At 46.0% G+C, this 17,572-nt stretch overlaps 3 protein-coding genes across 7 annotated transcripts in view; 2 read left to right on the top strand and 1 right to left on the bottom strand.

Annotated features, from left to right (window-relative positions):
* arhgap44a (Rho GTPase activating protein 44a) overlaps positions 1 to 28 on the top strand; it is a 33,940-nt gene extending 33,912 nt beyond the window's left edge. For all 5 annotated transcript variants that reach the window (XM_030344373.1, XM_030344376.1, XM_030344374.1 and 2 more), the window contains one exon: positions 1 to 28. This exon is cut by the window's left edge and continues 166 nt beyond it. The gene's annotated coding sequence lies outside the window, so the exon portion shown is untranslated.
* Positions 29 to 5,588: 5,560 nt separating this feature from the next.
* LOC115533815 (RING finger protein 222) lies at positions 5,589 to 7,332 on the bottom strand. The gene has a single exon (XM_030344378.1). It carries the CDS (start codon positions 7,103 to 7,105, stop codon positions 6,434 to 6,436), a length of 672 nt encoding a protein of 223 aa, XP_030200238.1. The 5' UTR covers positions 7,106 to 7,332; the 3' UTR covers positions 5,589 to 6,433.
* A 458-nt stretch (positions 7,333 to 7,790) lies between these two features.
* On the top strand, positions 7,791 to 17,570 carry ndel1b (nudE neurodevelopment protein 1-like 1b). The gene is made up of 9 exons (XM_030350168.1): positions 7,791 to 7,957; positions 10,145 to 10,241; positions 12,939 to 13,092; positions 14,259 to 14,407; positions 14,960 to 15,096; positions 15,327 to 15,488; positions 15,593 to 15,684; positions 15,823 to 15,971; positions 16,154 to 17,570. The coding sequence occupies exons 2-9, from the start codon at positions 10,156 to 10,158 to the stop codon at positions 16,236 to 16,238; spliced, it is 1,014 nt and encodes a 337-aa protein (XP_030206028.1). The 5' UTR covers positions 7,791 to 7,957; positions 10,145 to 10,155; the 3' UTR covers positions 16,239 to 17,570.
* Positions 17,571 to 17,572: the final 2 nt, after the last annotated feature.

The raw sequence follows: 17,572 nt of genomic DNA, 5'->3' as shown, positions 1-17,572 counted from the left end.
GACCTTTTGATCCCCCCCCCCCCCCCCCCCCCCCCCCCCCCCCCTAAAAAAGGGCCTCACTTGTCTTACCGCCATCGCGTTTGCGGCTCATTCGTCCACACACACTACACATACAAACACACACACAAACGCAAAGATACACCCGCGCAGATTCACACACACACACACACACACACACACACACACACACACACACACACACACACACACACACACACACACACACACACACACACACACGTTCAGTAATCTGAAGACACCTTTCTTCGCCAAGCCTGAAGGGATGCTCCCCTTCGGCCCGGCCGGGGCCCAACCGAACCCCCAACCAACCCCAGGACCCCCCCCCCAACACACACACACACACACACACACACACACACACACACACACACACACACACCCTCATCCGCTGCAGGCTGCATAGAGAACTCATCTCCTACAATGCTCGCTAGTTCGTTGGGTTCGAACTAGCGAGTTCGTTAAAAACACACCAAAATGCCATAGTGGAGATCAGCTGCCTTTTTTAGAGGGGAAAAAAAGACTGGAAAATATGCCAAGTTCATTTGCTGAATCGTTTGACAATTTCATTTGTTTTTGCTACGTTTTGTTCAGACGTTTTTCCGAACAGTGCTTTGTATTTTTATGTTAATGTGTTTTTTGTTTTACATTTGTTTTTGCCTTACTGTAAAATCGCAATCGAATTGCCAAATGAACTTTTTTGCCGCCTGTACAACCAACGCTCAGAGGGAAAAGCTCAGAGCCCGGTCGGACAGGTAGCCAGTGCTCAGGATCGTGTGGGAGGGTGAGGGGCTGACTGGGTGAGGGAGTGAGGCAGGAGAGAGATGTGTGCACGGGTAGACAGCGCATGGGAGACTTGACCGAGAAATCCATGTGCAGTATTTTCCACAATACAGGGTATCACAGTGTTGAGCGAACGTCAGGGGAGCCGCTGGAGCCTTGGGCTTCAATTCAAGCGACATCCCATAATGAGTCCCGCTGTTCTTGTTGCATACGCTCCCCTCTCCTCCTCCTCCTCCTGCCACCTCCTGCAGCGGGATCCTCGTGTTTCTGCGGAGCTCTGAAGCAGTCCAGTGAATTATGTTACGTTAGATGTAGGTGTCACTTTATTATTTATTTCGATATAGGATTATTAACACAAACTGCACATACACTTTCAACAGCACAGGACAGGAATGTCGAATTGTAAAAATAAATAAATAGATATAATAATAATAAACAGGTTTATAGACATGCATCTTTATAACTGAGGCACTGATATGATGTTTTGCATGAGGAATTTCCGTGACTTTTGACCTAATTGAAAACATTCTCCTGTGGAGCAGAAAACCTCTCAGAATGGCAGAGATGTATTTTTTGGACTGTAGAAGTTAGAAAGCCAGCCTGATAGGGGGGATTATTGACCACCGATTGGCTGGTATTTGATATTTTTGGGCGGGTGATAAGGAATGGATGACGTGCTTGTGGTTCCCGACCCTGACACACTGCCTTTGGGTTCGTATAATTCTCTCTCTCTCTCTCTTTTGCCCTTGTTTATAAGTGCTTTGACTCCTAGTGTAAATACATAAAGAAAATTAAAAACACTGTACATAAAGTCGATGTATATAAGCCTGAGAGGAAAAATTATATGTTAAAGGCAAATCTTGAATATACACGATATTAATATATGTGTGCTTATATTTATCATGTGTAGAAAAAAAAAGAACTGGTATTTTTTGTCCCTGCACACTATTGACAGGTGTACTGTAAATCGACCATGTTTGGGAAATAGAACAAGGTAACGCACGGCTGCAGCAGACACACTAGTGCTGCAGCTTCAACTTCAATGCGCTCTTCGTCCCTCTTTCTCCTCAGCTTGGAATGACCTCTCAATTGCGTGGGGAAGAATAAGAAACGCGTGTTTGTGTGTTGGGCGGGGGGGGGGGGGGGGGGGGTTGCGATGTAAAAAAAGAAAGAAAAAAGTTTTTAAATTCTAAATTCCTTCGACATTTTAAATTCATGGACGTTCATGAATGCGTTCACGGCATTCCCGAACGAGTGTATCGATGAATAGTGTATGTTTTTAACCTGTCCGATCAACAAGGAAGTTGGGTAAGTTGGATGGATGCTCAGTGATTGGTCCTTGAAGCTTTCGCCTCTCTCTGCGCCTATATGTACCCGTCATGTTCAAATCTCCCGGTTCACTCTCCAAAATGGAGGTAAACCAACATGCCAGGGCTCTTGCTGTAGGCTTGAAAGTGTGTCCATTCAAATCCCTAAAAGAACACATGCTGCATTGTCGCTTTTGTAATTTAATATGAAACGTCTGAGGACAATAATCGTGTCGATTGAAGTGCAATTATTTCTATTTTAAAGCAATTTCCTGATTTGATGTGTGTGTGTGTGTGTGTGTGTGTGTGTGTGTGTGTGTGTGTGTGTGTGTGTGTGTGTGTGTGTGTGTGTGTGTGTGTGTGTGTGTGTGTGTGTGTGTGTGTGTGTGTGTGTGTTGGTTCGCTTCGGCCATACAGGATTTTAAGTTTGTGTTTTTACTACTAAGTGATCCATGATAAAAGTGTGTTCGCTATGGACTAGGCTTATGAAGATTATGGTGATATTGATTACCATATTGATAGTTGTGGTGATACAATTACAACAATTGCAAGTGCCCTAGCAGTGGTTGTTTTATTATTATTATAATTATTTTGGAGCTATATGGACATATAACGTTGTATTTTAATTTACTGGATCCAAACTTAACCGTATTTATAAGGAGGATGGGAATTCTCTCTCTCTTGCTCTCTCGTGCTGATTGAATGTGACTCAGTTAAAATGTCCATAACTGATTGGACACCTGATACTTTGTGATAAGTCATTGGTTAAGTGCTCGTAGTGTGGATGAGTGCTTGTGTTTAGCTCATGAAGCAGCCGGATGGCAAATATTTACCATACAGGGCAGTATTTCTGTAGTGCATTTTTCATCGTAAACCCACACTCCACACATGTGCACACACATAAACGCATGCACTCATCTTTGGTGTGTTTATTGCACAATTATAAGGAACCACATGTTTATCCTCCGTTTCCCCGTCAGGAAACAATTCTATCAACGATAAAAGTCATTCTGTCGAGTCAAACAACTATAACAATGCTCAAATATCAGTGAATAGGTGTGTTCATCGCACAGTTGTACAGAAAGACATTTAGCCTCATAGTCAAGCAATTTCATCTACTTTGAGTCAAGAAACATGTGCATCATTATTCAAGCATATTTTGCGCCAAAGACTCGATGATTTAGAGACTCATTTTACATCCAGTTTCAAACCCTCATCTTTTGAACTCTGATTATTCCCAATACTCATCAAAGCCAGCGTTGATTGGAAAAAATCGAATGAGGGTTCGGGGGCATATTTCTTATGGAAGAAAGAACAAATATATGGCTGTCATGCATGTAACTAGATAGTATTTTACATGATTGGTGTGTGAATTACTGTCTCATGAAAGCAATTAGAGGGGGTTCATGAATGAAATGGAGAAAGAGACCATTAATGGACTAGTAATAAACGTGGATTATAATGATAATACGACTAATAATAATAATACTAGTAAGACTAAAGGGTTCATTGAGCAATACGATAAATAAGTGGATAGATGTTGACCTCATATGAACTGCTTGCACAACTAGTGTACAAACGAAATCTGTCGCTTGTCAAACTCCCCCCCCCCCCCCCCCCCCTGCTTTGCATATCAAGTGGAACTCCGTGTGTACTGCGACGCCGACTGCAATCCATATCAGAATGTCAAAAATAAATATATATTAAACTATACATTTTGATAACCCTATGGTCTGTGTGGTTTTATTTGTCCTGTGTATAAATACAGAAAAAAACGGTATTTATATTTAATGGGGATTTAAGACTTGCACCAACTCTGAGCACCTTTCAAACAAGACTGAAGACTGTTATGTTTGCTTTTTAAGATTTCTGCTAAATCTTAAATACATTGCACTTCCTAAAAAGCTTCTCTAACTTTGCCTTTATTTTCTATTTTAATACTAAAATGCCCTTTTTAACTTTCCATTTTACTCATTTCTTTGCATATGTTTTCTTTTACTTATCTATTATTTTATTTTATTGTATGACAATGTTTATATGTGAAGCACTTTCAGTCTGCCTTAATATGAAAAGTGCTATATAAATAAAGTTGCCTTGCCTTGCCTTGCCTGATGACAACAAAAACAGGGTCGACTGTAGGAGTCGTTTTTATATGATGACCAGGTTTCATATCACGTACAAAAAGATGAAAATGACTAAGACAGAACGCCTTGAGTATAAATCCCAGCCCAAACAATAAGAAGGTATACGTGCTTTTGTTTCTGGACTTAATAACAACACATTCTTCAACTCAGGTGGAGACAGCTGGATTAGGCCCATCCTTTCTTTCACACAAAACTACTTTTGTGAGTTTTAAAGTACTTTCTCACTGGCATAAGATAAATCAGACTAATGGATTAAATCAGAGTTCATGACATGACCATCTGGGCGAAGAGGTTGAGCTCCTTCAACCTGCACGACTGGATCAACAGGAAGGGCAGTGTGCTGTCAGCGACAGAAACCAGGAGTGTACCTTAGTACCTACCTAGGTGTGTGTGCATGCATGTCACCTGGTATCAGTGACAGAGCTGGCTGCATACAAGCAATTACTCTCCTGTTGCAACATACGTTTAATTTGTCCATTCAGAACTTTGGTAAGTGCTGCAAACTGTGATCATAAATTAACATGAACAACGGTCACAAACCACTAGGCGGTCAGGGATCGGTGTGTGTCCATTCAGGGCAGGCACATTGCCTGGTGTTTTCGTGAGACCCGAGCCCTCTCTTAAGGCCCATCAGTAGTTACCCAATACCACGGTGGATCTCGTTACACAGATCAGCTCATCTTTACCTGCACGTCTTTCCCAGGCGGCCTGTGCTGTGCCCCATCAATTATTGTTCACTTCAAGAGAAGGAATACCAATGGCTGACAAAGAAGCCGAGAAGTAAAGAAGTATCTGAATTACTCCAAAACGTAAACGGCCCAACCGAATGTTAAAGAGGTCAGATTAAAAAGGCCACAGAAGATACGCAGAGTAATTGCCTCTTTGGAGTCTGGGGCGTTTACGTCACCGCTTGACCTCTCGCGATGTCTGGTGGCTTAATAGCTTGTAGCATTAATGTTGCTGCCAATCAAAACCCTTTATTGCAGCTTAGCACATTGGAGTGGGGTGCTTTGATAAAACGGGGGTCGCTCTGAATAAAAATATCTGCTAAATCCAGACAGGTAAAAAGAACTGTGACCGGAACTGGTGTTTTGATAAGTGCCTCTTGAGGAAAACTTATAAGAATAGAGTCCAACCTTCATAGGTTTTGCGTCATTCTACACAGTTGCCTGGTAACACAAATGTTCAACCGCACACACTCTGCCTCTTCCCCATTCCTTCCATTTCCACCTTCCACACTAATGCAAAACGAACAAGCTAAGCCTGTTTAGTAAACGAGTGCTACTGGTGGGGGGCACACAGTTCTCTTCATAAGGTCATAAATCTGGAATTCATATTTGATTATTGAGATTACAATGGTCATTTATTATGCATTCCAACTCATCGGGTAACTTAATGCTTAGCACTATTGTCAGGTCTCCATAAAACACATTGCAGCTGTACAGTAAAACCAATCACACACGGTTAAGCCAAAAAAATCCAATGCCAAGGGGCAGCCGCCAGTGCAAGTAAGTAGGCTATATTGAATACGGACGGCAAGAAGTGCGCCTGGGCCGGACGTCCGCGACGGACTGCAACAGAGCCCCCGGGTAATGCGTAAAGGCGCCCGGGGGAGCGGGGATGGGGACCTTCAGCGTCTGCTCCCCCTGCTTGGTCTCTTCTTTCTTGGCGTTGAGCAGTATCGCCTCCACGGCGTCTGCTTGTTTCTTTATAAACGTGAGGTGTCGGCACAAAGGACAGATGATGGTGTCTCTGACTCTGACTGTGATCACTCCGTCTCCGGTGATGCTGACCAGCGTGCGCACCAGACAGTCGTGGTAAGAGACATGTCCACAGCTCAGGGTCCTCTCGCTGCCGGACATGCACTCGTAACACACCGGGAATTCTGGTTCCGTTGGCTCCTCCACTTTCGTGCTTGTAAAATGCCATCTAATCCACCAGCAGATGTGTAAGTCTATACAGGGAGACGAGCAGTCAGAGTAACCCCTTAAGATTCTCCGTGGATCGTTATTCACTACTTCCTTCTGTTCGCTGAGAAGGAACTTCTCAATTTTGAGTGTGACCGGTCTAGTTTCGAGGCTACCAAGCTAGGATGCAAGGACTCGGCTAGTTGGATCTGCGGTCAAGCAAGCAAGTGGTCAAGCAAGTTTACACAGTTCAGATTGCATAGTTAGTACATAGTTAAGCTAATAATATCCAAGGTAAAGTGGCAGCCACCAGTGCAAGTAAAGTGAAGATGGATAGCAAGAAGAGCAACCAACGTCCCGTGGTGCAGATCTTAATGCGCCTGGGCCGGACAGGCGGTTGTTGCACCACCACCACTGTGGAGAGCTCCCGCAGCGCGTCCTCCTCGGCCATGGGGCGACCCTGCTCGCTGATGATGAAGATCTGAGACGCGTTATGGTCCAGGTTGGGGAACACCAGTATCTGTCGCCGGAAAGCCCCCATCCGCCGGAAACAGCGCCTCCAGTCGAAGCCCAGAGGGACAGTTCTCGCGGCAGACTGCAACAGAGCCCCCGGGTAATGCGCAAAGTACTCCGCGCCCGCGGGCGCGGGAATAGGGACCTTCAGCGTCTGCTCCCCCTGCTTGGTCTCTTCTTTCTCTTCGTTGAGCATTGACACCACGGCGTCTGTTTGTTTCTTTATGAACGTGAGGTGTCGGCACACAGGGCAGATGATAGTGTCTCTGATCACTCCGTCTCGGGTGATGCTGACCAGCGTCCGCACCAGACAGTCGTGGCAGAAGACATGTCCACAGCTCAGGGTCCTCTCGCTGCCCGACAGGCTCTCGTAACACACCGGGCATTCTGGTTCCGTGGGCTCCTCCAGACCTTCGTGCTTGTAAAATGCCATTTAATCCACCAGCAGATGTGTAAGTATATAGGCCTAATTGAGAGGGAGACGAGAAGTCAGAGTAACCCCTCAAGATTATCCGTGGATCCTCATTCACTTCTTCTTTTTGTTCGCTAAGAAGGAACTTGTCACTTCGGAGGGTGACCAGTCTGGTTTCGAGGCTCCCTTGTAAATCAGCGACTGTCACCTGCGATGCAACGACTCGGATGATTGGATCTGTGGCAGAAGCGGTCAAGCAGGTTCACATTTCAGGTTGCATAGTTTCAAGTTTACTAAGCGATCGGCAACATACAAACATACATACATGCAACGCATGCCTACACTATTTAAGCAATACCTTAGCCTATTATATGATATTTAGACAACATGTGTAATATATAAGCCTATATAAATGTGAATTCAAATGTGAATGGGGGATGTAAATGACTTTATTAACACAGCTGAATAAAATCAGGTTAAGAAAATATCTTATTTGTTTACGACATTGTCAAGAACATGAATTTAACATTGTTTTGGCATAACGAGAGATTGCATTAAACCAGTCGGTCAAATGCCACCTTGTGGTGATGGGCACGATAAGCACAATGTAGAGCACTGTCTCGGGCTTGATAGAGCCAATTCTACTCACGCAATTTCTATAGTCGCCCCGCCCCCTTCTGACGCACCCATCATTGACGTCAGCGCGCAGCTATAGCGTCGCTTCCGAGACGCGTTGGCAATTTCCTAAACAGTTTACCCACAGATGGTTTGACGTTCTGGTGGTGTGTGCGTTACAGTGGATGTAAGTTACAGTTTGCTAGAAGAAGACTTGCCGAGAAAGCCTACAACCGGACCGTCATTTGACATGCCCAGGTACGAACTCGAATCAACGCCCGACTGTTCTGGTCGCATTCCTCTCAAGGAAAATCGCCTTCGTAGCGACCCTCGTCGGCTCCTAAACTGGGCGTCGAGGCTTCCTCTTTTCATGGTGCCAAGTATACTAACGGCTATTTTGTTCTGTTTGAACACTGGAATGTTTCCGTGGTATAACATGACATGACACGGTGTGATCGTATTTGTATAGCCAGCCTACATCTGTAAAATAACCCCCATTGAAGGTAGCTCGTAGACCGCAATGGTCAGTCCACCACAACCACTGCTAAGCTTTTCACATCCAGCCGGTCTCTCGAGGAGGCTAACTGCCCACAGGGAGTGAACCAGTGAATCATGATGAATCATATTAGTAATGTATGTCACATCTGACGCCGGTATCTTGTATCGAGATTGCGTAAGAGTCGCTGTTGAGGACACTGTTGTTGTGTTAAACGAGAAGGTAACATGTGAAGCCCGACCAGGGGATTCTCATGCTGCCCACAAGACCCGGCGTTTTGACTGTACCACGATTTCCGGAGAGAGGAATGATTGTTTTAGGGATTTTGGACCTGATTTTGGCTCTGATCTATGATGGAGTCCCCCCCCTTATCGCTGAACATCTGTACATCTGTACATCTGTACGGGCATTATACATCATCGCTAAACATCTGTAAGTGAAAAAGGGGAGGACTTTATCAGTGTAGTTGTAATACTTTGGCTTGTCAGTTGTATAATGCAGTGCATATGAACATCATATATTTGTGTTATTGTTGGTATATGGGTCTCACCATGGGACCCGCATGTGCTGATGCGATGAGAGGAACTGTTTTGTCTAACCGGCGAACCTTTTTTTAGACGGCCTATGCAAAGCAAACCCTGTCATGCTTTTATTATAGCTTTACAATAAAGTGTCAAATCTATGATAACAGTGTGTTGCTGGCTCAGTCTGATGCACGTCAGAGTTATGTTTACATTCAAGGATGTGGCAGTACCTATTGTGTTTCTCAAGATAACGTTGACACTTTTGTTTTAGTCTGGATCACTATGGAAACGACAGTGTTTATCTATTCTCTTTTACATTATGGACCACCCGAATGATTTGAAAAACGAACTACCCCCCCCCCCCCCCCCCCACTCAAACTCTCAACAGTGACCAAACCGACCTATTGCAACCAAAACATGAAAATGCTTGGAAGAAGTCAAAAGGTTGAGAATGCCTTGCCCGTGTTGAAGGGTCTGTGTCTCTAGCCACCGTTGGCCACATTCCTCTTCGGTGGCGTTATTCCACAGGTCACCCGCGGGTTGTAGAGGACCCTGCGTCTTAACAACAGAACATGGAGCTGGATGTGATGAGTCACCTATCGACACCCAATCTGAGAGGAATGCAGAAAGGACAGACCGCTGTGCTCTGTTCATCCCGCTACTCTGTCCCTCCCTTGACCCTGCATGCCATCCACCACAGTCCTGATAGCCCACTGAAGGGGACTGTCATGGGAAATAAACATTCTGTGAAGGCCTAGGGCTTTAGCTCAGACTTCCAGGTAAAGGGGATTTTTCGTAGAGAGCCTACAGAAATGGATTATGGTGCTCTGCTCATTTTCATCTAAAGTCTATAGCGCACCGTGGCCTGGCTTGGACATACAGTATATTCACTTTTTCCACTACAAATAACCAGTTTAATTGCATGTTATTCTGCCTGTGCCTCTATAAGTAGCACAGCTTGAGGTATTGCGTCTGAAACTCGATTTGGAGACTTTAGGAAACCCCTTTGGTTAATGGCCCTGACGTTGGGCCAAACTTGTGGTCCTGACCTCAGTTGTATGTTCGCCAGCTTGGATCCATGTGTGCCTACTGGTGATGCGCTGTGCTGACGTGATGGAACAGCCCCTGGATGATGAAGGGAGTTGCGGTGGGTTTCAACCCCCGGGACACATGGGCTTTTATATGGATAGGAAGCACACCCACATGTCTTTCGCAGACTGATATAATATGCATTAAACTCCAGCCTTATTTGTTGTTTTCTGTCTCTGTGGATATGAGACTTGTGTATGATCTGTGGTTTACACTCAACCAAAGGGCATTCTGAAAACCTTTTTACTTGGAAACTGGTTGATACGGTCAAAATGCATGCTTTTGTCATCATCAGGCCGCGGCTCATGTATCTTTCTCTTCTTTCCTTTTCTTTAGGCTGCCCAGCCATGGAAACAGAGATGATCCCCAAATTCCCTTCAAAGGACGAAGAAATTAATTACTGGAAGTTGCTATCCCTTAAATACAAGGAAAGGTATGTGTGCATTTGCGTGTGTGCTAATAGAGCTAATAGTTCTCAAGACAGGCTTTTTTTTTTGTCGGCTGAATGGTTCACCAACCCTTGCGTAGGCGTTATGTCATAACGTAAGCGTTTTGTATTGTTATGCCGTACGGTTATATAAGCCGGCATCACACGCTAAGGCAACTGATCTCACAAGTCACAGCTCCCGCGGGCTCCTGAAGGAGACAAAGCCCTAAAGGATGATATGTAGATATGTCAACAAGATGCCCTTCAAAGGGGCCACTTGTTGGGTGTAAACGGTCAGGAGTCAGCCCTAAACAGGTCAACAGTTGCTATACTTTTTTAAAAGCATCATGGCCCAACTCTTACGTCTACGATATTATATATGCTCTGAATGTGTTATTCTGTTTCAGCGTCTGCCTCGGGCAAAGACAGTAGCACTAGGGTTTCATGACATTCGATTCTTTCCCAGCAAAAACTCAGTGTGTCAGCTAGCCTGTAAAAGGCTAAGGACCCAGGCTAGCTTTGGAGGTATGCATACCCCAAGAGGAACAGCTGTGGGGAGCGTAGCGTAGACACAGACACAAGTGCTCTCAGAACAGGGAGACATTCCAACTCCTGTATACTGGAGCAGCTACTATTGTGGTGCTGATATACTGTTGCAAATACCGTACTATACTGGTGCCATTTTTTCTACTTTACTGCTGCTACTCCAAAATGTTAATATAAATATACTGTTTCTACTTTACTGGTACTGATATACTGGCGCTGGTATATGCTGGTTTTGATATACTGGTGCTGATATACTGGGGCTAATATAGTGGTACTAAGGGGCTGCTCTGTTTGTGTAGCTATGTAGCTATCTGTATATCTGTAAAGCTACAGCCATGTGGGGAAAGTTGGGAATGATGTAGTGATATGCATTGTAAAAAGAATTGGCAAATCGTCTAGCCAAGGATATAGCAATGTACAGTATATCAATATGTCAGAATTTTCCATTACACTACTACAATCCTTATCTCTTTCTAACCTTTCATATCGCTATCCAAACAAAAGCAGTGCCACTTGTCGCTGTGTTGACCGTTCCTCTTCTCCAGGAGTGGGTCTTAAGCTTTCACCTCTGTGGCTGTTATGCAATCATGTTATGAGCGGGGGTGGGGGCTTTGTGAAACGGCACAGAAATAGTTAACAACATCCTGACTGGTTTCTAAGAACTTCCTGCACTGGGTAAATCAGGGGGAAAAACAAGGGGGGGAACACACCGCCCTAGAGCTGTGCTCGCCTGGGGTATGGCTCATGTGTGTAAGTCACGTCCTCTGTGATTTCTGGACCTCAACGTTGGGTGTGTTTTTGAATACGTCCATGGAGTGTGTAGTGTTTTGCTGGCATAAGGCTAGTTCTCCCCTTTACTCGAATGGCGCGTAAGAGTGCAGGGCTTCTCCCATTCCATTCAGATGTAATGTACATTAATACACATTTACTTTGTTGTTATACACATTCATTATTCAACACTATTCCATGTTCTGCGTTCCCAACCTCGCTGACGCCTACTGCACATTCCCAAGTGTGTTGGTGTGCAGACTGGTTGTCAGGGGGGAGGGGGGGGGGGGAGAGAGACGGGACAAGTGTGTACTGTTGAGGCCAGCGGTCACATGGCTCAGCCTGCTGATGATGAGACGGCCTCAGCTGGCGGCTGGTATGTGTGTCGGGACCAGCAAAACAACTGGTTCCTCCAGGACACCACAGGCCAGACCGACCAGAGAGAACTGGGGGTGTGTGAATCCTCAATCAGTCTGGGTTATAAAATGCCTAGCTTATTTGGGGTTAGGGCTAGGCGATTTGGCCTGAAAACAAAATCTCTGATCTTTTCAAACCAAACCCGATATGACAAATATATATATTTTTAAGATGAATAATGATATAAGAAATTCAACATTTGGTTGCCAGACTTTAGGCAAACTCTAAACACTCACTTTTTTCAGCGCATGCTGTCATGTTGTCATTTTACTCTTTAAAATATATATTAAAATCGAATATTGACCATAAATTCGAATTACGATTAAAAATGAATGAGGCGCCCAGCTCTATTTGAGGTCCTCTTCATTTTTAATGTTGTGTTCTTCTCATTAGATACCCAGACGGGGCGGTCGGCTCTGTCCAGTCTGTGGTTCACGGCGCATGTCTTTTTCTCACTTCCCCTTTTCGGGTTTCAGACCTCCTGCCTGTTCCCCTCTGCCCTTTTCTTAACCTCTTCTGTGTATCGGGCCACAGTCTGTTTATAGCGCTGCTTACAGGCAGACTCTCTTTATTTAGCGCGCTCCTCCGCGCTATTTCCAGATCCCACTCGACATCTCTGCACGCTGCCCCCAGGTGACCTTAATGGGATGCGCGACCGGGTGTCAAAAGGCTAAACACAGTATCTACAATAACCTTGACAACAACACAGGCTTTTGATGGCACCTACTCTATTGTTTCCCTGGGGATTATGATCTCTGACCACGGGGATGAATGGAACCAGAACTGCATATAAAAACACTGAGCTGTTTACTGGGACAAAAGGCAGGCCGACGTTCTAGAGCGCAGGCCACAGCTTTGTGTGGTCATCAGTCATCTGATGGCCAGCACCGGTCATCATGAATGACGGACAATGCCTGACAGGTTGGCTTTGAACTGACGCGTGTGCGTGTGTGTGTGTGTGTCTGGCTGCAGCTGCCATGACGCCCAGGAGGAGCTTCAGGAGTTCCAGGAGGGCAGTAGAGAGCTGGAGGCTGAGCTGGAGGCCCAGCTGGTCCAGGCGGAGCACCGCCTCCGAGACCTGCAGTCGGAGAACCAGAGGCTGAGGAACGAGGTGGACAACCTCAAGGTGAGCCCGGAGCCGTGCGCCACGACGTGCAGTGGCTTCACAACATTCAGTAGCTTCTTAACATGCAGTAGCTTCACCACGTTCGGTATCTCCACACAACATTTGGTATCTCCACAACATTCGGTTTCGGAAAACTAGCCAGTTTATTTGAAAATGTATCAGTTTGTTCTAATACCCTAAGCAAAATACAGACTATAACCCAGCACACATATGCGATACAATCAGGCTATTGAGCTCTCTCTACATTTCATATATAGATTTTTTTTTTAATTAAATCTCAGTTTCCGATAGTTTCTAGAAGTTATGTTTCATGAATGCCCTCGAAACAGCCATTTTACTATGATTATTAACCCATGTGATATTTATAGAGCTGGGGACCTTGTCGAATGACCTTATACACGAGTCTTTGCTCAGGTAATCCTCCAGCACGTTGTAATAGGATGAGCGGGAGGGTGAGGGAGGGAGAGAGAGATAGCATAAGTTGTTCAAGCCTTTTCTGCGGCTTTTGTGCAACAAGACGCCTCCAAAAACTGTTACTTGGTCGTCAGCGCTGGTCATAACTACATCTCACTACAGACACTGAACCTTATGTTCCTTTCAACGCTGGAAGAAGAAGAAGACAATTACGAAAAAATCTTTGTGGCTTCTCCTCCCCCAGGCCTGATCAGCCAGTGTTAGGGGGGCGGGGGGGGGTCTCTGATCCTCCTCCCCCGGACCAGATGAGCCAGGGTGAGGGGGGGGGTCTCTGGTCCCCCTCCCCCGGACCAGATGAGCCAGGGGGCCATACCCAGGGGGCTGTACAGGGGACACAGAGGACCAGTGATGGCAGGACCTCTGTGGCCCCTTTGGTTCTTAACTAACGATGTGAGATCCGGGCTTCAAAAGCGTCCCTTCCTCAGCCATGTGACTCAGGGGCTTCCCAAGCCCAGTCGCTACAATGAGTCAGCAGAGAAACTAGCTGTTACACTTGGAGGAGACTTTTATTCTTCTTCTCTGACTCATGCCTTCCTGTTGCTCTCTCTGTCCGTCTGTCTGTTTGTCTCCCTCTCTCCATCTGTATCACCCTCTCCCTCTCTCTGGTTCTCTCGCGCTCTCTCACTCTCTCGCTCTTTTTTTAATTTTTCTCTTTTTTTTTTTTGCTCTCCCTCTCGCCCTCGCCCCTGCAGGAGAAGCTGGAGCAGCAGTACGCCCAGAACTACAAGCAGGTGTCGGTCCTGGAGGACGACCTGGGCCAGACGCGCAGCATCAAGGAGCAGCTGCACAAGTACGTGCGGGAGCTGGAGCAGGCCAACGACGACCTGGAGCGGGCCAAGAGGTGAGGGGGACACCGACACACCCTCCACCCCACCACACTGCTGCCCAGCCCCCTACCCCACAACAATGCTGCCAGTCGTCTCATTAACCAATCAACCAATAAACTTAATTTGAGTTGATTTGTTGAAGTTAATTTGTTTAATTGTAGTTATAAAATGTATTTACTTCATTAAATTAATTAGCTGAAGGTGTTTAATTTAATTAATTTGAAGTATCTGCTCTTGTTCACCAAATGATTTATTTTAATGCAACAAATGAAGCAGCTTATAGTTTTTTGGAACAACACTGAACACTATACACTTTTATATTTAGTCAGTGACAAAACTTTAGATTAATTTCGATGTTGCCTATTTATTACATAAACATTTCTCTTTTAGATTGTCTTTATGATTGTCCTTTTTGTCTTTCAAATGTGCTTATGTTGCCCCCGGTACGACCTCTGTTTCCGGGGTGGCAACTTGCCGTACTGTGTTTGGTTCACGCTGATCTGAAATATAATGCAAGAATACAACAGCTGACCCTTTGACCCTTGACCCCCCCCCCCCCTTCACAGGGCCACCATCGTGTCTCTGGAGGACTTCGAGGGCCGCCTGAACCAGGCCATCGAGAGGAACGCCTTCCTGGAGAGCGAGCTGGACGAGAAGGAGTCCATGCTGGTGTCTGTGCAGCGGCTTAAAGACGAAGCACGAGGTGGGGGCTCTCTCTCTCTCGCGCTTTCGCTCTCGCTCTCTCTCTCTCTCTCTCTCTCGTGGTGAAGGTGTCAGCGTCCCCAGCTCCACACATCCTCGAGCAAGATTCAAAACCCTTCTGCTCATTAACTCCCATGTATCTTAAACTGCATCGCTGTACAACCATAAATCGATTCAGATGAAAGTGTCTTCAATATTACTCCTATTAAACACGCTGCGTGTCCTGTGCAGATCTGAGGCAGGAACTGGCCGTGAGAGAGCGCACCACGGACAGGATGTCAGCGCCCAGCTCGCCCACCACCGACATCCACAAGATGGAGTCGCCCGTGCAAGCCTCCCTCTCGCTCCCCGGCACGCCCGTGGGCCCGAGCCCCCCTTTCGTCGGCCCTAAAGGTCAGCCCCACCAACCCCATAGGTCTATTGGCTTTTTTCCCTCAAATGTCGGATTGAGTCTCGTTTGCAATTTAAACACCCTTGTCGTCTTCCATCTCTCCCAGTGTTAACCAACGGCTGTGGCAACACCGCGCTCACGCCCTCTGCTCGGATATCGGCGCTCAGCATTGTGGGCGACCTTCTACGTAAAGTGGGTGTAAGTATTGTCCTTTCGCTGCCATGTTGATCACATCTCGGCTGAGGTCCTCTGGAGTTACGGAGTCCCGGGGACAAGTGGAAGGCCGTCGGTTCTGCCGGTACGTAGCGCTGATTGTTCCCCCGTCTCGTCTTCCAGTCGTTGGAGTCGAAGCTGGCGGCCTGCAGGAACTACGCGAAGGACCAGCAGGCGAGGAAGAGCTACAACCCCACCAGCAACGGGACGCTGCTGAACAGCAACGCCACCAAGTTCCCCCACTCGCTACACACCACCTACCTCGACAAAACGTCAGTCTGCCTCTTGTATAGCAGTGTGCGTCGTTCTGTGCGATGGTCTTCTAAACTAATCCAAACAATTGGATGAAATAGCACCTCTGTACTTTTGAATAACTGAACTAATTATTTGTTTTGTGCGTGTGTGTGTCGCTCTTTCTATCCCTCTTGTGTGTGTGTCAATGGGTCTCCGTCAGGACTGTGAACGGCTTAGAATCGCTGACGTCCATGGCTCCTTCCAGAGCGGTGTCTCCGCCTGGCATGCTGCCACTCAGCGTGTAAGACCCGCCCAGCACCCCCACCACAGCCCCGCCCTGGACCGGCTCCAACCTTCCCCCCGCAGAATGAGAATAGACGGGACACTTAAGTGTGTGTGTGTGTGTGTCTGTGTGTGTGTGTGTGTGTGTGTGTGTGTGGGGGGGGCGTGCGCGGACTCTTTTTGATTGTGCGGTTTAATCTAAGACACCTTGGATACACATGAGTCAATGCCTCTCTCAGCCATAGAAGCATGGCTGAGTAGGTTTGCAAGCTAGTAGTGTGTGTGTGTGTATTAACCTCTCCGTACACAGGCATGCGCCCGTCAGCTGGGCTGCACGCTGTCTGCTCTCTCTCTCTCTCACTCGACCTCTGCTCTGAAGCAGTTCAATGATTAACTTGTTCATTTTGTTCATCGAGGAACCTCTACACGCGACAAGGATCTTAATTGCAGCTCTCCAAATGTTTTGGTTTCACTTACTTTCACTTTAATTGCACAGTTTAAACTCATTTCAATTTAGAATGTATTTATGAAGGGTTATGTTCAGAGTTTATCATATAATATCTAAGTGAGCGTTGCGATTTATTCTTGTCTGTGTTCCCTAACAAGCCAGCCGGTACATGCGTTAAATGACCGAACGGTTGGAATTTGTTTAGCGACATCACACCCATGGGTTGTTTCTACTGGATGGGGCCTGGATGGTGATGTTCGGATATGTGCTGGTTCTGTATTAGGAGGGATCTCTCACAATGTTTCTTTGCTCAAGTTTTGTTTTCTCTATGGTTGGCCATTGACGTTTCAGGGAGCAGTTTTTTGGTTATGCCGTGTGTTGGTTTGTGGGCCTGCTCACTCTATTCTGTAAGCCTGACTAACAGGATATGTTAAGCAAGCGTTTAACATTTCATTCGTTGTACCGTTTTCTATACTGTCTTGACAAACCGTAAGTTCACTGTAATACCTCTCCTGGCTTGTTCCGTTGATGCTGCCTTCAGTTTACATCCGCAAGCTAGATTTAAATCCTGTTCTCATTTTCTGAAAATGCAAAACGTTAATTTGCCCTTAGCGGAAAGTGAGTGCTAACATTTCCACATTTTGGAACGAAGACTGAAAGGCTCCAGATGGACCCGTTGGTATGGCTCCATGTAAAGACTGCTCACCGGTTTTCTTGGGCTGTAAGCCTGTCACATATGTATATACTGACCTTTGCTATTTAGCTCCTATTTATTTCTGTTACTGAATTGCATGTTTGAAACATTTCTTCTGAATTTAACTTTTTGCACAGTGGTCAGATGTTATATTCTAGGCTTGTTTGTCAAATGTTTGTCTAATTTGGTTAAATAAAGTTTTGAGAACATACATT

This window comes from Gadus morhua, chromosome 2, assembly GCF_902167405.1.
Source record: "Gadus morhua chromosome 2, gadMor3.0, whole genome shotgun sequence".
In the NCBI taxonomy this organism is placed as follows: domain Eukaryota; kingdom Metazoa; phylum Chordata; class Actinopteri; order Gadiformes; family Gadidae; genus Gadus; species Gadus morhua.
This window is presented reverse-complemented; position numbering and strand designations above follow the sequence as displayed.

Bases quoted from the DNA above. Each gene is read 5' to 3' on its own strand.
- LOC115533815 (XM_030344378.1), bottom strand. From the start codon at position 7,105: ATGGCATTTTACAAGCACGAAGGTCTGGAGGAGCCCACGGAACCAGAA.
- ndel1b (XM_030350168.1), top strand. From the start codon at position 10,156: ATGGAAACAGAGATGATCCCCAAATTCCCTTCAAAGGACGAAGAAATT. The intron at 14,408-14,959 runs GTGAGGGGGACA...CCCCCTTCACAG, and splicing joins GACCTGGAGCGGGCCAAGAG to GGCCACCATCGTGTCTCTGG. The intron at 15,685-15,822 runs GTAAGTATTGTC...CTCGTCTTCCAG, and splicing joins ACCTTCTACGTAAAGTGGGT to TCGTTGGAGTCGAAGCTGGC.